The sequence below is a fragment of the Arachis hypogaea genome, chromosome 12 (assembly GCF_003086295.3).
Source record: "Arachis hypogaea cultivar Tifrunner chromosome 12, arahy.Tifrunner.gnm2.J5K5, whole genome shotgun sequence".
NCBI classification, from domain to species: Eukaryota; Viridiplantae; Streptophyta; class Magnoliopsida; order Fabales; family Fabaceae; genus Arachis; species Arachis hypogaea.
The window spans coordinates 33,957,880-33,980,544 of NC_092047.1; the positions used below are offsets into that span (position 1 = coordinate 33,957,880).

The window sequence follows — 22,665 nt, forward strand, 5'->3', positions numbered from 1 at the left end:
TAAAGGGAAGGCATTTCAAAAATGAGAGGGAAGAGTTCGCATATTGAGATTTAGGGTAGAGATTACAAAAAAATTTTTTGTTGAGAAATTCTAACAGTAGCATACCGGTCATAAACAAAATGCATCGTTTGGCTTAGCATTGGAAATTATCCGATAGTAGCTTTTTACCAAAAAATAAAATATTGTTGTCGCAACATTACCTTCAGATTTTTCCATGAAAATTCTGACGATAAAACTCACGCCATTTTGACAAAAACTGACGTTAAATAGTTGATCATTTTTAATTTTGATGTTACCATAAAAAATTCCCAAGAGCACTGTGTGCGTGCTTGTGTGTGTGATGTATCAACCATTTCTTTAGCCGCATTTTATGAAATTTGAGTTATACCTAAACATGAAGTCTTCGTCATAAGTCGATGATTCTAAACATCTCTTGAGCTCATCTTGTTAATCATCTAATATATGAGAGTGTGGGATTTCACACCAATGCTAACGAGGCATAGTTATATTGCAAATTAATTTGATATATTTTCTAATTAATTGATATGCATATCTATGCTTATTTGTTGATTTTAATATGATCACATAAAAATCATATTTAAATTAAATTTTGTTTCATAATGTTCTTCCATATTCTTTTTTGCTTATAAAAACCTATCTTAAAAACATTAGTTGTATAGTAAAGATTATTAAAATATTTTAAACTTATTTAACATCTACAATTTCATACATATAAGTATAACATCCATATATACTCACATATTACAGCTAATATTTCTCAATTCCATGTTACATATTATTTGCAAAGCTTATAGCAATATTATTTTAATATCCATAATTTCATGCACAAGTGTGTGCATGCAGTTATTTATTGATTCTAATATGATCACATAAAAAAAATTTTCAATTTATCTAATAATTTTTTTTATATTTTACTTTTTATTTTTTGTTTATAACATTCTATGTATACAATATGTTGTATAATAAAAGTAGGTAAAATATCTTTAATGTAACATATATAATTACATATTTATTATATCTAATATAATCCAATTTCAAAATTCATATTATTAACAAATAATTTGAGATTGATTGAATTTGAGACGTTTGGACTTTTGATAAAATGTGCTTATTTGAGAACTCTTTTAGGGTTAATGTTACAAAGATTTGAAATTTTTATTTGGGTGAAAATTGCATAGTTATGGATGTAATAATAAGGAGTATAGAAGAAGAGTTTTTTTTTTAGGATTTGATTTCACACAAAATTTGGGATTGATTTTGGTGTATTCTTCTAGTTTCTAAATAAAAAAAGTTTTGAATTTTTTTTTTATCGTCTTAACATTTTCAAAAAATGACTTATATATTTGAATGTTTATCTATTTAAATATAAGAAGAATAATTAGAAGTATAAATTAGGAGCTCCAATCATCATTCTTAAACGAAAGAAAACGATTATATGAAAGGAATTTAACTATATCAATTAAGTGTAGAATGTGATATAACTTTCTTGTAAACTAGATTTAGATTCGTGCAATGCTTGAAAAACTAATATTATAAATTTTTTGTAGATAACCTTTTAGATAATTAAAAATAATGGATGAGTTTTTATTTTAGCAATCTATATTTTATATATATTGAAATATTTTCTTTAGCAAATATTTAAATTCGTAAATTATTTTTTTCTACACAATCACATAAAGAGGTAATCCCTATTGTTATATAATTATAGTTAAAAATGAATAAACAAAGTTTGTCATATATAATATTTTTTAGCTATTTTTTTTGTATGGCTATATTTGATTATTTTGTACATATATCACTAAACAAACTTAAAAAGCAAATACAAATATTGTCCTTTTTGCTGAATGATGCTCTATGGTGTAATTTTAATGTTGTCGTGCCAAAGTTGAAAGTAGTTAGAGAAGTTTTTGGTAATTCGTGTAAGAAATGATGAGTTTGATAAAATAATAGTAGTAATTAAGAGTGTTGTTAATTATATATATATATATATATATATATATATATATATATATATATATATATATATATATATAAGTAGATCATAACAATGCGTAATTTGAATATTTATAACTAAAAATTATTATTATTATTATTATTACAATTTTGATATAGAAGCTAATTGTATTTAGTCATTATTTTATAATTAAAATATTTAATGATGCATATTAAATTCAATTAATTAAGGATAATGATTAAGGGATATTTTTTTTTTGGTAAAGAAAGAAAATGCAAAATACAAGTGAGTATGCCACATATTTAACATGGATGAGATGAATCAATAGTGAGAGAGTTTTTTAATAATTGTCACCTATTTAAAATAGTTAACATAGCACAATGGAAAGTAATTATAGGATATAAGTTTATTTCACAATAATTTGATATCAACTTTTACATAACAAAGATAGATAGATGATTGTGCTATTAAGTGTTTATTTAGGCGCTATTAAGTTGATAAAAAATATATATTTTTTTAATAAAAAAAGATTTTTTTTTTAGTATATTTGGTAAATTTTTAGCAGTAAAAATAAAAGCACTAGAAAAATAAAAAAATATCTTTTTTCAAAAATTACAATTTACATCTTTTTTTTAAAGATTTTTTAAAAAAAAAAGATATTTTTCATGTAATGAATAAATAAAAAATACTTTTATATGGTTATACCCAAATATAATTGATAAATAAAAAGATCTGTTTGTATAAGATATTCAAGCATAAAATTTCTTTTACTTTTCTATAAGATGTTTTTAAAAAAAATCTTTTTTTAGAAACTCACCCAAATAAACTCTAATTGTTTATTTTTTTTTATTGTTTATAGATTGTTGTCTCTAGTATTACGGACGTACAAAATAGTTAAGACCTATTTATCAACATTTGCAAACTAGCATTAAAATCAAAAGGACGTCTCTCTCTCTCTCTCTCTAGTAAATTAAGTGTTTGTCCAAGAAGATACACGAGATTCATGACTAGCATCTACATTTCATGATTGAATATGGTACAAACACAAATTTCACTATTTAAGCAGTATTTCTCAACAGTATATTGTGTCCCAAATCTGAGTTACTATATAAATCCTACACAACAAATCTACTTCTCAAGAGACAAAATGGTTCTACTTTCTTCATACCTTTTTACATTAGCTAAAACTTGTGACTAAACCTCAACCATTAATTAGATAGAAACTTGTCGCAAAAAATTGTTTTTCATTTTGGGTATAATTTCCTTGTGGGTCAACTTCTGGTGTGATGATCTTGCTCAACATCATCAAATTCCCATTCACTTATCTCTTCTGCTGAATCATAGTCGCTCATATCATCAAGTTCTACTTCCATTTGCAATGAATCTATGCCTGCCGATTTTGATCTTCTGTGGATAGATGGAGACATGATCGCTTCGTCTTGCCTTATTCTATTGGTTAAGGAAATACTTGAAAGACTTCTCATAAATGTTTTCTTTTGACTTGGTGTTCTTGGTGTTTTTGGTGTTTTTGATATTTCTGATTGAGGTTGTTCTTGCTTTTGAGGTGTGATCTCTATTTCCAGTTTCGGTCTCTTAATGGATTCATATTCTTCCTTTATTTTCTTGATGGCATTCAGGAGTTTTATGACATTGTCACTATCTTTCCTGTTATCAAATTTTTCACAGTTTAGTAATTAAATGGATATGGAGCAACACTTAGGTGGATGTTAACATCATAACAAAACTAAAACAAGAAAAAAAAAAAAGAAAAAAAAGACAAGAAAAGGAAAACAGACGAGGATAGAAGAATGCAAAAAATGACGAGTAAAACTTCAATTTGATTCTCGACATGGTAGGCATGAATTAATTTATTCCATGACATTTCGTAATTAGCATTTGATAGAAAAAAATCGTCTAAAGTAAGGAATTTGATAAAATAATAAAATAATATTTTAATTATTTTTAAATTTATAATTTTTATTATTTTTGAATTCCGTTATATTGATTTAAAGGTAGTCTAACTTTATTATTTTATCAACTTTTTTATTTCAGAAGAGTTTGTTCAAGCATTTGAGTTCCTATTGTGTTAGTCACTAATTGCTGTCATCACGGATTCATTGACATGCCACATAAATTTACACGTGTCATGACAACCTCTATCATATGTAGCATTATCATGTATATGTAGAAAATAAGTTGTTTTAACTTCTCTTTTCATTAGTCATATATATATATATATTTTGATATGAAATTATATCAAATTTTTTCTATTTTAAAAGACATAATTTCTCGTAAATATTTATTATTAGAATAAAAAATTATGTCTTTTAAAATAAAAAAGATTTGATATAGTTTCATATCAAAAGATATATATATATATATATATATATATATATATATATATATATATATATATTCATAACTAATGAAAAAGTAGGTTGATTATCTGTTTGATTTAGAAAATTACACTGATCATTCTTGAAGTTAAATGATAGTTTACTTGTCACATTTTTAGAGTCGAGATTAGTGTCATGTCAGTGTCATATGATCTAAATTTCAGAGCACTTCCTTTTCTAAATGAGAGCAGAAGCATCTATTACCTTGCTACCACTCCCCCTCCTCATTCTCACCCTCACCCTCACCCTTACCCTCACCCTTCTCACTCGCACGCACTCGCACTCAGTTAGTCGACCTTTTTACTAAAATTTTTGGTGTCAAAAAATTTAAAAAAATATTGGTCAAGTTAAACATTGAAGACTTGCATACTACACCTTAAGAAAAATATTAATGGATAATTTAGATATACATAAAAATATTATTAATATAATATTTCTATAAGTATAAATATAGTATTTAAATAGTACTCATATGTATATTTATTATTAGGATAAAAAATTATATCTTTTAAGATGGAAAAGATTTAATATAATTTCATATAAATATATATATATATATATATATATATATATATATATATATATATATATATATATATATATGTGTGTGTTTATGACTGATAAAAATACAGATTGAAACAACTTATTTTATACAAAATATATATATATATGTGTGTGTTCATGACTGATGAAAATACAGATTGAAACAACTTATTTTATACATAGCAACTCCTAGTATCTGACACAGTACTTAGTCATGACACATTTCACTTACTGTGATATGTTGGGGAGCTGTCATGACGAAACTAAAATAATGGATAAAATGCAATATCAGAAATTAAAATATGAAGGACTAAAGTGAAGCTTTACTCAAGAAACAAACCTATAAATTCCTTCCTTTTGGATGTGAAATTGATTGTTTATGGTGTCCACTATGGTCAGAGTAGCCAAAAACTGACAAACAAAAAAGAAATGAGAGTCCATTTTAACTTTTAAGACCTCAAAATCTTACAAAACAATGGACTTGAAATTCACCATATCATGTAACTGCTCAAGTACAGATTGTAATTGTCATACTTAGAGGCATATGATTTTCACCTCAACTCGTGATAAAAAAAAATCATTGGAAAGGAAAAATACCTTGGATTCTATATCCAAAAATTCATCTTGAAGCTTTTTCCTTGGATTCACTTTAGAATCCTCATTATCTGGAGCTGTTAGATTCTCTAATCTGGTATGAGTAAAAAGTTATAGGTATAATTTTGACACAATATACAATTGAGACAGAGTGCCATACCCTTTATTTGAACTTAAATTCTCCACAAGCTTTCTCATTTGCTTAACTGATGAACCCAATTTTTCCTAACAGATAAGTAAGCTGGTGATGAGAAGATAAAGAAATGAAGCAAGTGAGTTTATAAAAAAATTTGAAAGTTATTAAGCTTGGTGATTTATTACCTCATAGGAAGACAAAAGCTGAATGATCAAATTCATATAATTTTCTCCATATCTCTCGAGTTCAACACTTTGTATAAGCAATAAGAAAGAAATTAGATACTATGAAAATTAAAACGTAAGGCACACATCAGGCACTATTAATGACAGATATAAATTTGATAGGTTCTAGAAATCCTTATAATTCCATTTAGCTTTAAGAAAGTCCTAATAAATTGAAAGTTTATAATTAAGTTTTTGTAGGGTAGCTTAGTGCAAACATACTAGATTCAACACGGTTTAGAAAAAAAGTTGCATCTAAAGTGTGTAATGTAAGTAGTCTAACACAAATGTTGTAATCAAGGTCGCATATTGCATAAAAACTTTTAATTAGGCCCCTACTACCTAAAAATTTTCAAGTCAAATCTCCACATTTTTAACTTTTTTTAACTAAATTCTTGTAGTTTAAAAAATTTGTGATCAAGCAATTATTTTGGATGATGAATTGCTGTTTTTCTTTTTTCAATTATGGGTAAAGTATACTTTTTGTCATTGAAGTTTGACAAAAGTTTTAAAAATACCCCTAAGTTTTATTTTGTTTCAATTTTGTCCACAAGTTTTCGATTTGCATCAAATATACCCTTGACGGCTAATTTTCAAAAAAAATAAGACCAATTCAACAACAATTTCATAAGAACAACCCTCAACACAAGCAAATCAAGTATCATTTTCATGTATTATTGTTAGATTGGTCTTAAATTTTTTGAAAATTTAGCCGTTAGGGGTATATTTGATGCAAATCGAAAACTTTTGGGACAAAAGTGAAACAAAATAAAACTTAAGGGTATTTTTTAAACTTTTGCCAAACTTCAAGGACAAAAAGTATACTTTACCCTTCTTTTTTTCTTGAAAAGTTTTGTACAATGTAGGACTTGTTGACAAAATTTTAAATTAGAGCAACCTTTTTTATAGTATGAAGATTTAGAAGTATGTAAAGTAGAGACCTAATTAAACTTTTTCATAATGTAAAAACTTGATTATAAACTTTTCAACTTTAGAGACAAATTTGAAATGAAATGAAACTATAGGAACTCTTGGAATAATCAAACCAGATAATAATTCTAAAAAGTGTATTCTTTTGAGAGTGTTAGTTGATTATATTTTATTGGCCAATGTTACTAAACTAGAGCACATACTTGACCTGCTCCTTCTCTTTCTTCGTATGGGAGGTTTGATGAAGCCATGTATTCTTTAGAAAATGCATCCATGTATCAACAACATTTGATTCCCTTGTGTAAGAAGCAATTGATCGAATCATCTCATCTTCCTAATATCAAAAAACTTCATAACAGATTATCAAAAATATCAAAAGGGTTCATAACACATTATTGGCTTCTGAGTAGCCTCTAAAATTAGTTAACTTTCCTGTAGATGTCACCTTAAGCATGAAATAAAATTTTGTACCTTAGCCTTCAAATGTACAACAATTTCATTGCTTGCTTCATTGAATTGCTCTCTTTCTTCTCTTGCATTGTGGAGGCGCATTCTAGCAGATAATAACAAGCAATTGACCTGTAGTAGTAGGATTATGTAATTCAACCAAAATGTAACAGAAAGACGATATGTAAAATCATGTTAGCATTTTGTGGTGCTGGGCTTCAATTGAAAGTGGAAATTATGTTCAATTAAACCTGATTGAAAAACCACGAATTATTTAGTGAACCACTATAGGTTTGGAAGTGACACTGTGATTGAGTTTGGGTGAACATGAGTGAGCTGAACAAGAGTGCAGAAACCAGTGTAAACTTAAGCAATTAATGGCTACTAATCTACTATTCCATCGTGTAATTATCTGATAAGAGGAATAGTCTAAAATGGAATCTCCTCAAAGTATTATCTACAAGAAAGAATGTTTCTTTTTCTAAAACAGGGTTCAGAGATTCATGAATATGATTTCTTGGTAAGGAAGATCCAACAAGTATGCACTGTTATTGGTATTATTCTTATTTGGTTGGTATTCTATTCCTAGTCTTAAATCTGTTAAATTTTACAAATTATGCTGCAAGTTATAGTTAGGAGAACAGTTACTCCCCAAAATTACATTTGTGTATATACACACAATAGATTTTATATATTGTAATTGGAACAAGACAATTAGGAGCAGGCAAAATAGAAAAACCTTTTTCAGTTTCTCTTCAAGTTCATCCTTTAGCTTCTCAAGTTCTTCAATCTCCATTGTTACTTCCTGCAAAAGGATAGTGATAATTACCTAGAAAGAAATGAGAAAATTTTATTTGCTTCATATATATATATATATATATATATATTATATATAGCAAATTCGGCCCAAAATGTAATTCTCATATATTACTAGTTGTATCACTCTTCTATAGTTCTATTGAACCTAGCATTGTTTACTAGCATTGTTAGAATAATGAAAATGAACTCTTCAATGTGAAAATTTTATATGATTTAGACTTGTAGATTTTCACATTTGATCAGGAAGGTTATGTGTTATGCATTCTAGAAGACAATCTAATCAATAGTAAAAATCTTTTGAAAAGAATCCTTTAAAGTATGGAGAATTTCAAAGTGATAAAGTAAGCGGTCAATTACCATTGAATTTGTAATTTTTATCATATGTGATACATTGCTTCAAGGGTAATTAGACTTTCACTTTTTTACTCTACCAATTTTTTCTCTTTAGAAGAATTTGATCCAAAATCTTCATATAAGGAAGTTATGTGAAATATTTACACAAGAGAACCACAATAAACTTGGATTGGCCAACATCTTCACTTTCGGATTACCACATCATAAGATCCCAATCTAGGTGTAATAATATTTATGCCAACAGCCAAAATTGGCTCTACGCAAGGTCTAAAGTCCAAATACTCTTCCCAAATGGATCCCAAGCCATCATCCGTCAACTCAATGCAAAAGTACAATATCCAAAGTTTGTTGAAATAAAACATGAAACCAAAGCACTTTGAGGCACTGGGTTTGGGGAACAAATTTTTTTTTATTGTCTACGGTATTCCCTAACTCGACAGACTAAGGACTAATCTGTCGCGAATCTAAGCTCCATTTAAGGGCCCTGCCATTAGCTAATGAGTTGTTGCATGCACAAGACGTGATTCAAACCTCTAACACTTACTTAAATGGATAAATGAGCTGGCCACTCGACTAACCCAAGTTGATTGTTTGGTGGACAATTTATCCAATTAAATATTCTTCATGCAAAGCATTTTTTTTTGTCATAAGTACACAACTCACACATAGTGTGGTGTTCATTTTTTTTTTTTTTGTCAGTATGGTGTTCTTAAATCACAACCCAATCTTAGTTAGAAAGTGAACCCTGGTGTAGCTTTTTAAGAGACAGTCAATTTGCTATCTGATCCAGGCCTCAGTTGGATGCCAATCATGTTCAAATTGATCCATAGTCGTGCTTCAAGTCCAAAATAGTCCTCCAAAAGCCCAAGGCATAAGACCCAAATAGTCCTTGCCAAGAAAAACAAGATTACTTGTTTGGTAGGTACTAGTTTAAGGCAAGGGTAATTTGTTGATTGAAAAAGATCTAAGTATAGCACTCATTTTTATAAATGACAGGGAGCGGATTCATTCGAACCGAGTTAAGCCCCATTTTGGTCCTGAGATTGACGAGTTGCACTGATTTAATCCTCCAAATTCCGATTATACTAAATTAGTCCCTCAGATTCGAAAAAATGCACCACGTTAGTCCTTATCCTATTTTCCGTCACTGGAGGACTGACGCTGTTAGTGACGTGGCCAAATATTGCTACGCTGGACACACTAACAGTTATATGACGTGGTCTAAAGTTTGATTTGTTCCAATTTAGTCCTTATCCCCCTTTTAAAACCTAAGTGCATCATGTGACCCCATCATCTTTTAAAAGGGGGATAAGGACTAAATTGGAGCAAATCAAACTTTAGGCCACGTCATATAACCGTTAGTGTGTCCAACGTGGTAATATTTGGCCACGTCACTAACGACGTCAGTCCTCCAATGACGGAAAATAGGGTAAAGACTAACGTGGTGCATTTTTTTGAATTTGGGGGACTAATTTAGTGCAATCGAGATCTGGAAGACTAAATCAGTGCAACTCGTCAATCTCAGGACCAAAGTGGAGCTTAACTCCATTGGAACATGTAGATTTGGGCTATCATTTGTATGGGGCCTTAAATAGAATTTCATACCTTTTAACTTATTTCAGTATTTGCCCTTTTATTTGCTTTTCACTTATTTTGTATTCCATTAATCTTTAAAATACAAATTTGGCATTCTTACATATCTTTTGTGGATTTGTGGATTATTAATTTATTTCATTTAACCGCACTCTACTTGTGGACTTTTTTCGTAGTCGACGACGACTGAAGTAGGATTCATTGTCCAAATACTGGAGTTAACTCTTGAGTTTTTAAGTTATCCAAATTCAAATTATAATTCAACAAAAGAATTAGAAAAGAATAAAATAGGATCATTTGTTTAATAAGTTGGTCAAATCAAAAGTTTTTTTCAAGTTAAACTTTCTTAAGAGAAAAAGATAAGAGAAAAATTACAAAAATAACATTTAAAAGTTATGTTCTTCAAGAATAATAATAACCTTATAAAAATTATGTGACATAAATTTTCTTTCAAAAATATCCCAATATTGTTTAAAGATAACAAAAGAAACTATGGAAATGGAAAAACACAAAATATCCCAACTACACATGTGAGAACCTAAAGCCAATAGGAATTGCAATACAAAAATGCTATGTGCACATAAAAAAATCACCCACTATGTATTTGTATATAAATAAATATATATAATATTTAATTTATTTTTAATGTGTATTTTGTATTGCAACTTGTACTCTATAGCTACTTTGATGACTAACTTTTAGTGTACCCATAGTATAGTTGATTACAAAAAGCTAATAAAACCATTGGATTGAATAAAAAAACTAATCTAACCTATCAAAATGAATGAAGTGCAGCATTGCCCACAGCAAGGGTGACCAACGAATCTGCTCCCGTAGGTGATATACTAAAGAACTGCTAAAATAATTCAAATCCTGGATTTTTGTTACTATTTGACCTTATCAACACAAGGCCACTCTATATTTGGGTTTGCGACCTAACCTACTACTCAAGGAAATTACTTTTGATATCCCTCTAGATACATCTGAGATAACGGGAAAGTGTTTTTGATGAAAACTCCCAGAGTCTTCATTGTATCTACATAAATATATATACTAGAAAATTTTGAACGCAATTAAAGCGCATTTAATGCGTGCTTTAGTAGTGACTGTAACAATTTATTTCCATTCATAATAATTAGAGATTACATTTAAGAGGGAAAAAAAGCAAGAAGTGGTTATGATTTCTCGTGGAACAAAATACACATTATAATATGTTCCAAGAACATGTAAATTTGTACAAACATTTAGTGGGTTTTAGGGGTAGTGTACCTTCTCAATTTGGTCAACCTCCTTTGTCTTAGTTAGCCGAAAATTAAGTGCTTCTTCTTTTTGAGATCTGGTGTTGAACAAAAATATACAACAAAATTTAAAAAAAAAAAAAAATCATTACAAATTTTAGTCAAGTAAACAATCTGATATTTCTACGATAAATTTCAACTCGCCAAAAGTAAGTCAGATGCACAAGTGTCCAATGTTCCATTGTTAAAATTTAATTTGTATCCTGCTAAACAGAGCTATTACACAAAGTATTTAACACCTTTGCATGAAACTCAATCAAGGGACAAATTTTGTGTTTTCACTGTGCAACATAGGATAAGATACTTCATTTTTCAAAAACTTATAGAAAACTCAAAATAACTATTTTTAGCACCTGTTTTCTGAAATGCGATTTTGAGCTTTTGTTGCAGAATTTGCAAGAGACTCTGATAAGATTTTCAATTTGTCAATCTGCAAATTATTCAATCACACATCATCAACCACAAAAAATGTAGCACTAGATACAAAAATTAACATATCAAGCTTATAAAAGAATTGTGACTACATGCGAAAATAATTTGGCATTGAAAATGCAACACATACAAAAAGTCAAACTGTCTTGCTATACATAATTAAAAAGAAAATTAAACTTACCTATTATGGAGATTCCAAAGTTTTAGCTGGACATACTAAATGAGAAAGGGTAATGCTAGGTAGACAAAAAAAACAGTGAGAACTTGCCTTATTTAGCATTCATTAATTGTCGCAACAATTAATAAATGCTAAATAAGACAAGTTATGGCTGTTTTTGGCTGAATTTATTTGGTTACCAAACATTTCCGAATGAGAAATTGCATCGAGAATATATTTTAGGGGGAAATAAATGCAAAAGGTAAAGCTATGTTGAATTTTCATCAGCTTCCAGTAGCCATAATAATAACCACCACTTGTTCTAGGAAGTAAGTAGAGGACCTTATTATGCACAAGAGTTGGATTGTATGCTCTGAAATTGTTTTCCTCCAAGTAAATCTGATAAAAAAGTTTTGCATGGATTGCATTTGCCTAGAAGGCCAAAATAAAAGTTTTAGAGAATCAATTGGTGGTTGACAATAGAGTGAAAAAAGGGTTGGGAAGGGAAGGGAGGGAGAGATGTTAACTTTTCTAGGAGGCTTTTGAAAGAAATAGTTTCATATCAAAGGTTTTACTATATAAGAATATAATATATTTATATTTATTATAGTCATTAGAAATTTTGGGAGCAACTTCACCAAACACTATTTTTGTAGCTTCCTTATTGGAAGAAACTTTTATAACTATTTACAACTTTTGGAATCAATTGCTTTTAAAAAATTACGGCAATACTAAACTCATAGTGAAACCTTGGCTTACACAGACAAAATGCTAAAGGGTTACTTTCACAATTTTTTAGGTTATATGTGATGTAAAATTAGAATTTAGATCCTCTAAAGTAAGAAAATTAGTAAAGTGATAAAGTGAAGAGTTAATCATCATTAATTTTGTAACTTCCATCATATGTGAGTTTCACTATCTTGATTTAAGGACTAAATCTCCAAAGTGGTCCTTCATATTCACGGCTTTCACTATTTTAATCTCTCAAATCTAAAATTTGCTATACTGATCCCAAGATTCAGCTCAGGGTACCATATTGGTCCCTAGACTCTTTCTAGCAGTGAGTTAGCAAACAAAGTTCTGATCTAACACTGACATGCCACGTTGGACATAAGATTAATCGACATCGTTTCATTTTGGTACTAAAACAAGACAAAAAAGAGAATACGAAGAAGAATTTATATGATGTGCAAACGTTTTATCTCTCCTCATTCTCCAAAATAATCTCATTTTTGCCTTAAGCATAAAAACAAAATGACATCATTTAGCCCTAAGTCTAGTATGGTAAGTCAGAACTGGCTCAATATTCTGTTCGTTGACTCAATGTTGGAAAGCGTCCAAGAACCAATATAATGCCTAGAGCTCGATTTCAGGGACCAGTATAGTAAATTTTGAATATGAATGACTAAAATAATGAAAGTCGTGAATCTCAAGGACCGCTGTTGGGATTTAGTCTAATTTATGAGTGATTAACTCTGATTGAATAATGAAAGTAAAAACGAATAAAATAAAACCATGAAAAATCAGTGTGCAAAACCTTTTCAGCATGAAGTTCTAAAGAATCACCACAGGTGAAGTATTTCTTTTTGAGTAAGAGTTCCTCCAATTTGGAATACATTTGAATTTGTGCCAAAGCTTCATTATTAGCCTGAAGTAAATCAAAAGCGCAATTGTCACTAAAGTGCAAATACAAATTTTACATGATGATATTTAATGCATTAAGAAGAGTAAAAAATATCCCTATACACCACTCGATGTATTTAAAAATTAATAACTAAGGCACTATTCCAAATAAAGACAGCAGTTCATGAGAAAAAAATAGATATAAAGTATGAAACTATTATAACACGCCTTGTTAAAAGTTAAGGCATCATTAGGATGAATAATCCACTAATAAAAAACTTATGAAATTCTTACCAAAAAAAAAAACTTATGAAATTAATAATTTTAATCTAATCTTTGATGATCTTTTACTATTATTATTACTACTAATAATTTTTTTTAGATGAACCAAGTAGAAGTAAGGATGCAAAATGTGTTCGTAAGAAAGGTGCACCGGTAGAATCATAGTTAAATTTAAGAAAACCGAGCTTACCTTTACATCTATAGCAGTTGTCTCATTAGATTTTGCATCAAAATTGCTTGGCTTAAACTTCTCAATTTTTTCCTTTAGACTGAAGACTTCATCTTCTATTCTGAGAGAGGAGAATGTATTCACATATGATAGGAAAAATAATGATCACAATATATTTGGCTTTTAATATAATATATGTGGAACAAGAACCTAATATATTTCTTTAACCTATAGTAGAGTAAAAAGGCAGTACGGTGTAGAAGCATCCTGTGTTCACCTAGGGTTCGAGAAAGGGTTGCATCAAAAGATTGTAATATAGGCAACCTAACCTCATAATTATATCGGTGGTTGATTCCACTACGTAAGTCTGTGACCTTGAATTCACACGGAGACAACTCAATCGTTGCTCCAAAGCTCCCTCTCATTAAACTATGGTAGAGTACTAGAGTATGACAATAAAAGTGATATTCCAATTGATAAAATATAAACACAACATGGAACAAAACAAAATGTTTTTTGACGTGCTACAGTGAGCAATATTAGTAAGAGTATTGGCACTAACAAATAATTCTTTTTCTTCAATATTTGAATAAAATATCAACAATCGAAATAGATGGAGTACATGTTACAACAACACATTAAAAGAAAAAGATTTTGCAAACGCAAGAATAAAAAAAAATCAAAACATAAAATGTTCATTAGGACTAGAAATGTTCAACAAATATAAGATATTAACATAGCATAGAGTGAAAGAAAACACACACATCCACAGGTAACTAGCATCAAAGAGATATGTTGTGCCACAACCTCATGAGATCAGCATTTACTTTTAGCCCTGAAATGGCAGCTTGGACATATTGAAGCAATTCTTCCCGCTTTGCCTGTTGACAATACAATACTTAAAGGTTTTTATGTTATCAAATATGTGATCTTAATCAATTAGCATTTTTATAAAATGCATATAAGTTCAATACTTTTACAAAGACAATTTTTTTTATTTGAAGAGTAATCAATTAGAGACCACTTCAAGCAACAAAGTGGATGAGATATTTATTTTTGACAAATGAGATGTTAATAGTGAAAGCCTCACAGGAAATTCAATTTAACATGAATTTTAAATATTTTCTCTGGTTAACAAAAAGAAAAAGAAAAAACCAAAAGCACATTGTTAATGATTTACAATTCAAACAGACAAATAGTAATCAATTTGAATGTTAAAGTTGAAGTGTATCACTTGTCCACACAACGCTAACATAGAACAGTGCCATTAACCATTGTTCCTAAATGAGAAGATGGGAAATTAAGTGACGACAAACATGAACAAGAATAGATCAAAGCATCTCTAACATTCTGATCTTTTTCTTGTCATTAATTAGCAGAAATCAGTGCACAAAAAACCAAAGCATTTATGTAATCACATCTAATATGATGTTTGGGTGATCTGAGTATCCTTTGAAGACATTTTGCATGAAATATGGTTGAACTCAAGTATAAGTTATACTAGAAATTGAAAGTGTTAATAACAAAACAATAAAGATAAAGCTAAAACTAATCAAAATATCAAATAAACTAAATCAAATACTAGGGACCTAGATTTAAAATCATGACAAACTAGTTGTTGTCTTTTCTGTATCATTCTTATGTGTCCCTCATAGGATGCAAAACTAGGAGCATGGGTGAATATTAAGTTATTAACCACAAAAACTAATTATATAAGAAAATATTGATATCATTACCAAGACTTCATCTTCATATCCAGCAAACGCTTTTGCCAAATCTTGTACACTGGCTAACAAGGCAGTGCGTTCCTCCTTTTCACCCTTAATACAGAGCCTGAACAATACGATATCAAACCAAAAGGAGAACTGTAATCATACTATTGATTATATTTTAAGAAGTTAACTCAACTCTAGGTATAGCTCTTAATAGACATGTAGCCATAGGTGGGAACTCTTCTTTTTAACAGTTAGGTATTGGCAAGTGGCAACTAGTAGTAGTTTGGGGTAATATGTAGCACTTAATCCCCATATGCCAACAAGATTTTCTTCTCAAACAATATTTGGAAGTATAAATATAAACTAAAATGAAAGAAAGGTTAAAGTAGATAGCCAAAATTACCCATAGATCTCTGAAAGTAGTGAAACTTCTTCCTCATTTGGTGCTTCAAGAATCTGAGTCACACAAAAGAGTTAACCTGCGGTTAAGTTTTATAAATCAGCAATTATGAAAGCTATGGCATAGTGAACAGAATATTACTGAAAAATATATAATTTGTCAATAGTAATGCAATAGCACAAAGAATTTTCTTAAAAGGAAAATAAACTTGAATGAAGGATTCATTTTGCATTCTTCTTGTATATTAAACACAGAATTATCAGTGAACTGTAACCATAATTTAATCTTACAGTAGAACAAGAACTCTCTTCCTTGCGACAAAAACTAATATGAAAGGGATTAAAATTTACCCAAATGAGCTTTATGTGCAAATTGTACATGAAACTCAACTACACATGAAATTCATTTAGGTGTACTTTATTCCCACTTTATCCCCCCAATGAAACATACCCTCAGTTATCAACAAAAATTTTTAGGATATGTTTGGTTAGCACTTTTATTTTATATTTTCATTTTAGTATTTTCTATTTAATAATTTGTGAAAGAAAATGTGAAAACAATAAATTTATAGAAACCAATATGGGAAGTATGAAGTGAATATTGATTTTGAATATTTAAATAATATGATTGCAAATTCATACAACAAAATACTATCTAAAACCTAATCCCCCTTGTAAAATACAAATCCTCTGCTGAATCAAGATTAGGTAATTGGCTATTGCATTCATCTACAGACTAATACTAATAATAGAGAAGTTTAGCACTATTGAAGTTGTAGGCAACATCATGTTGCTTCAACTCACCATTGATAATGTTATACCCTCAAGAGCTTGACTATGAAGAAAGACATCACGAAAATTTTTTGGTTCATCCACAATGTCAGGGTCTACATAATAAACCTGTCCATATTTATACGCCATGAGCATGAATTACCATTTTAAAAATGAACAAAAAACATTCAAAGAAGTAACTGTTGGCTTTTTATATAGGGTTGGTTTTTGGGCTTAGTGTGCTGTTGTGCATCACTTAGGTGCTTGAGTGGGTAGTGAGGGATATGATAATGGGACCTGCTGCTGCACCTTTTTTAGATATTGTGTATTATTTTGGCTTGCTCCTTTGTTTATTGAGCATGCCCATACCATCAATTTTAGAAAAATGACACACATACACACATATGGGAAATGAAATAATGCAAGAAAATATAATGTATGAGTGCAAAAAAGGGTTCATAGAAGCAAACTAGCTTCACATGTTTCAAATAGCAATTCGCAATGCAACTGTCTCAAGGCTGGAATAGGTTCAAATTCAGGTTACAATCGCGGCACCATGATTGGATTTTAAAACACTAGATACTAAAGAGGGAAATGAAACAATGCTAGTAAATTAAATACAATGCCAGAGTGGCAAATACAAGATGAATTTGACAAACCAAAGTGGGGCTTATAGGTAACTCCTTAATTTCATCAGGAAGAAGATCGTTTGGATTGCTGCCAGCGAAGGCAGCAACAAGTCTCTCGATTTCTTTTAGTGCAACCAGCCACCTCCTTAGCAATTGAACTCTCTCAACCCCTCTACATGATACAGAAACTTCTTCTAACCTTTTTACAGTGTGCCTAAAGCTTCGCATATTTTGAGCCACCTATTCAACAAAAAGAACCCTTTACATACAATATTTAAGAAAGAAGCAACAACTTTTCTGAAGATACTCTATTCTTTTTATCTGTTACTTTAAAATTTTGGTACATTGATACATCCACACTTAATGTATCCAGATGCAATTCATATCCAAATTTATTGTGTTATGAATGTACCAAAATTTTAAAATGACAGATAAAGAAGAACAAAATGAGTAATAATAGAACAAATCTAATCATGAATGAGAGAATTCTTGCATACTATGAGAATATTGCATGAATACAACGAGAATGTAATACTTTGGACTATATCATTAGGCCAATAGATGAAATACATAAATAAAACAAAATTAATAACTCGAATATCAATGATTGAAAAACTACTAAAGTGACACTACGAATAATTTGTATAATGCACTGATGTTGTATAAAGCGGCATTCTCAATAAACTTTAGAGAAAATAGATAATATACACAATACCTAATTACACTAAAGATGCAATGAAATGAATAGATTCAGAGCAGTGTTTTTTTCCATGTTCTAACTTGTAGCCTACAAATTACTGGTTACTTTAATGAATATCTTAACTGTTTTGCAAATAATATGGTTCATTTCAAATCTTTCCTTGAACTAGATTCGTAATGTAGAGATTTCTTGCAATGCAAGGTATCATTCCCAAGGTAGAAATTTTTATCCAAACCAAGAAACATTTTGTTTCCGTTTCAAATCACACACATCCCTCAATCATAATTGATTCCGTTAGGATTTCTATTAGCTCTTGAAGATCCCATTTTCAGGTTTTCAAGCAACTCCATTCCTAGAATTTGAAGTCGGAACTTCTGGTTAACCTAGGACACCCCATTCAAATCTAAACAAAATCAAAATTAAAATTAAAATTAAAATTTTGGAAAGGAAATGCAGTTTACCATGCGATCGTGGAAGACTCTGGCGCCACCGACGACGGCGGTGGTTGCATGGAGCTTCATGGAGTCGGCATAGTTACGAAGGCTGCGTCTGATAGAGCTTTGGCCACCCGCTTCAACGGCTTTGTTCACCGCCGATCTTACCCACGCCATTCTTCTTCTTCTTCTTCTTCAGTCTCTTATATAAACAATAATCGTTATTATCATATGCTTTTTCCTCTTTTCATCAATTGTACATGCTTGTGTATATATATACATGTATCTACGTATATGTACATGTATATAAATACAGGATTTTTATGTCACGGATATGGAAAGTGAATTAGGGGAAAGGAAAATAAGAAAAGAAGTGTATTTTGGGGGGGGGGGGAGATTAGAAAAGAACGAATAAGTTAATAATGAAGTGGAAGATAGTTACATTGTTGTTTTTCTTTGAGATGGGAATGGAAATGAGAATGGGAATTAAGTGAATGGATGAAGTATGGGAGAAAAAATGGCCAAAGTAGAAAGGAAGAAGTCAATAGTGCATCGGTGAACATTGATTGATGGCATTCACTTCGATTTCCTTGCCATCTGTTTCGCTTTCATCTTTTTTCAAAATCATGTGCTGATTTTCAATTTGTCCAGCTTATTTATTATGAATTTAATTTTAGTTTACTGAACATTTTTTACATCACTGACTTTGTTGGTCAAAAATCTACCAAACATGCAAAAAAATATAAAGCTTTCAAAAATTTATCGTCGTTATAAGAGCACCTCCAATGATAACTTTAATCAATATTGATTTATGACTTATATGTCATAAAAATAATTTAATATAAATTTTTGTATCATAAATATTAAATAAAAACTAAAAAAAGGGACGAATTTTAGTCCTTATTAATAGTATTTAAAATTGAACAAAACCAATAAATCGAACAAAAAACCAAAAATAAAAATAAAAACGAACACTCTTTATAATTTGGGTCATGTATCCATAACCTAACTATATTTTTTCATCACATATGATTAGTTAATTTGTTAACTTTACGGAGATGAATTAATTCAAGAGAGACTTGATCGGATCCTAGTTGGTACAGCGTGGCAAAATAGATCTTCTACTGCTGCTATCTTGCGATTATGTGAATCTGGTTCTAATCCGGTGGTAGAACACTCTAAGAGACGCTTTAAGTTCCAAGAACGGTGTTGCTCTATTGGGGAGGTCTGGAAGCTTATAGAGGAGGTTTGGAGGGAGAGAGTAGACCGGTCAGCTATGTATATATTGGCCCGGAAATTGAAGCGATGTCCGCGCCACATCTAATACATTGGCAGCAGACTCACAAAACTAATTCTAAAGTTGAGATTGAAAATCTTCAAGCTCAATTGGAGGAGTTGCGCAGTTCAGCGACGCATGGGGGTGAAACTATTACAGAATTAGAGAAGAAACTCGAGATTGCTTTCCATAACGAAGAACAAAAATGTTACTTCCAACCAGAAATTTCATAAAGAGGGGCCAATTAAATATAAAATCTAACAAAAAATTAACAAAATATGATTTGTAGCATATATATCAAAAAGGTAATTATATTATATAAAAGTCAATGTTCGACTACATACTTTAAGATTTTGATATTTTTTAATCTTGCTCAAGTTGTGTCACAGGTTGTTCAATAATATTTTGAACATTACTCAAAAAATCTGAAGCTGAATTTTATTCATCATATATTCTCTCTTTTCTCTTGAAAAATGAGTGAATTATTTTCATCTTTGACATTTTTAACTTAACTTGAACTATCTAACAAAAAAAAAAACAAAAATAATTACATATATATTATTTTCTTTAAAAAAAATATTAAATCTATTGAGCAATAACAAATAATTTTAGAAACACAAATATATAATAATCAAAAATAAAGTTATTAATTTACCTGATTATTTTTTTGTTCCAAGTCTCACCCAAAAATAATTCTATTGAGTTTTGCCCTCACTTCAATCTTTGAACACTGTCCATTATAAAAAAAAATAAATTAATTATTTTAAATAAATAATATAAATAATACTTGACATTGTTATTAACTTAAAAAAATTGAAATATACCTCTTTGAATTTTTGTTGTGCATTCAATGGTTAATATTTTGCTGTTCACTTCTCTTCAATGGTTTTTCTTCATATGTCTTGTTTTGGTATGGAAAGAAAATTAGAATGAGAAGAGTAGAAGACCAAAAGTTTGGAAACCACTAAAAGAGAGAGAAAAGTGGCGCTGATGCCTCTGATGGTTTGAAACAAATATTTGAAAAATGTACTAGTGCTGGCTTGAGTTAGTATAATAGAACCATTTTTATTAATTATTAGAATGGCCTATTTGTTAACAAGAGCAATAATTCAAATATCTAATACATAGTGCAGTTTTTAATTATTTTAATTTATAAAATTTTGTAACTTATATTTTTTTTTAATATTATATATAAAAATAAATTTAATATTATTAATTATTACTATTTACTATTTTTTTTTAATTTTGGGGGGACCATGGCCACCTTAGGCCCCCGTAGATCCGCCACTGGCTCCTTCAAATTTCAACTTTTACTCCGTCTTTTATTTAAATAACAAGAAATGTTTGAGAATGACTTTTGTAAACAAGGTAAACAATGGGTTTTATAATTGATCTAATAAAATAAAAAAATATTTCACCTTAAATTATTTCATAAATTTTAATATTAGAATAATTATTTGTACACTTAGTGAATTGAACACTCAGCCATTGTTAACTGTATATAAGTAAATTGAATCAAAAGAAATAATCATCCAATTAAAAATAATAAACATAATCATCTGTATACCTATTGATTTGAACATCCGATATATCTATTATTCACATTATTTTGTATTCTCATTATCTACTTATACTTTTTCTTTAAAATATTATCTTTTAAACAGATTTTAAATTTAATCATTTAATTCTAATAATTTTTTAATTACTAATTTTTCAATTTTTTAATAAATTATATCTATTGAGATTTAGTTTAACTTTTATATCCTTTAATACTTTTTTATTTTTAAACTTTCTATACTATTAAGCTTCAGTTACTTATTTTATCTTGAAATATTAAGAATGTTTTTTTTTTTAAATATCTCAAACCAATTAAACACATACTGACATACCACTATCTTTCTATATGCATTTGTTTTTATAAAATTATTTATTTATTTATTTATTTTTTCTGTTAAGTATTATTAAGTACACATCTAAAATAATAAATAATAAATAAAGTATATTAGAATTAAAATCTCATTCAAGAATTATTTCTCTAAAACATTGCATACATGATTTTGTCAGTTAAAATTTAGTAGAATAGAGACAAATTACAATGAAATTTGAACAAAATCAAGTAATATGATACAATTTTACTGTTTCAGGTTTACATAATTGGTTATTTATTTTACCATCTACTTCCGGAGCTTTGCCCTAATTATATATAGTAGAAAAAATTGTGGATTGATCTATGAAAGTTGAACTTGCTTCACAAAATTAAGTTATTTATCTGAAAAGCTCTCCATGGCTGGCTTCCGGTGCTTGCTCAAATTCATCACTGCATCCCATCTATATTGCCAATATGCCCCTAGTGTCATGAAGCAACAGAAACAATCATTCATTGTTTGATCGATTGTTCTAAAATTAAAAAAGTATGGTCTTAGAGTTATCTTTGTGACTATCTTTCCCCTTAGAGTCCTAACGATTTTTAGACATGGTGGACTGCATCAACAGAGATATTTAACCCTATTGAAGAATTCTGACTGTAATCATCAATAGCTTGCCATCATTTGCTGGAACTGCTGGAAAGCTCGCAACCAGTTAATTTTTGAAGGTTCTACTTCAATGCCATCTGCCATTCTAGCAAGCTTGGTCAAGTTGCTACGTGAAATCCAAAGAACTCCCAGTTTAGATCGACATCTCCATGAGGCAAACTCTTAGTTCCATTCAATTTGATTTATCATTCTTTCTTTTTTAAGATTTTTCTTCGTTTTTCGACCATGCACCATT

At 29.5% G+C, this 22,665-nt stretch overlaps 2 protein-coding genes across 2 annotated transcripts; both read right to left on the reverse strand.

Moving 5' to 3' along the window:
* Positions 1–3,007: 3,007 nt before the first annotated feature.
* LOC112729225 (uncharacterized) lies at positions 3,008–8,596 on the reverse strand. Its single transcript, XM_025779539.3, has 9 exons — positions 8,422–8,596; positions 7,985–8,050; positions 7,270–7,377; positions 7,002–7,132; positions 5,830–5,896; positions 5,669–5,733; positions 5,512–5,602; positions 5,255–5,325; positions 3,008–3,640 (listed from the first exon to the last, which is right to left on the reverse strand). The coding sequence occupies exons 1-9, from the start codon at positions 8,443–8,445 to the stop codon at positions 3,247–3,249; spliced, it is 1,017 nt and encodes a 338-aa protein (XP_025635324.3). The 5' UTR covers positions 8,446–8,596; the 3' UTR covers positions 3,008–3,246.
* Positions 8,597–11,655: 3,059 nt separating this feature from the next.
* On the reverse strand, positions 11,656–18,797 carry LOC112729226 (uncharacterized). Its single transcript, XM_072208245.1, has 9 exons — positions 18,648–18,797; positions 17,517–17,726; positions 16,891–16,986; positions 16,091–16,143; positions 15,709–15,805; positions 14,780–14,853; positions 13,994–14,093; positions 13,436–13,546; positions 11,656–11,739 (listed from the first exon to the last, which is right to left on the reverse strand). The coding sequence occupies exons 1-9, from the start codon at positions 18,795–18,797 to the stop codon at positions 11,656–11,658; spliced, it is 975 nt and encodes a 324-aa protein (XP_072064346.1).
* Positions 18,798–22,665: the final 3,868 nt, after the last annotated feature.

Excerpts from the sequence above, each read along its gene's own strand:
- LOC112729225 (XM_025779539.3), bottom strand. The coding sequence starts at position 8,445 with ATGATAAAAATTACAAATTCAATG. Across the intron at positions 5,734-5,829 it reads AGCTTTTGTCTTCCTATGAG|GAAAAATTGGGTTCATCAGT; the intron begins GTAATAAATCAC and ends CTTATCTGTTAG. Across the intron at positions 5,603-5,668 it reads AATTTAAGTTCAAATAAAGG|ATTAGAGAATCTAACAGCTC; the intron begins GTATGGCACTCT and ends TACTCATACCAG.
- LOC112729226 (XM_072208245.1), bottom strand. The coding sequence starts at position 18,797 with ATGGCGTGGGTAAGATCGGCGGTGAACAAAGCCGTTGAAGCGGGTGGC. Across the intron at positions 16,144-16,890 it reads AGGGTATAACATTATCAATG|ATTCTTGAAGCACCAAATGA; the intron begins GTGAGTTGAAGC and ends TGTGTGACTCAG. Across the intron at positions 14,854-15,708 it reads GATATGAAGATGAAGTCTTG|GCAAAGCGGGAAGAATTGCT; the intron begins GTAATGATATCA and ends TATTGTCAACAG.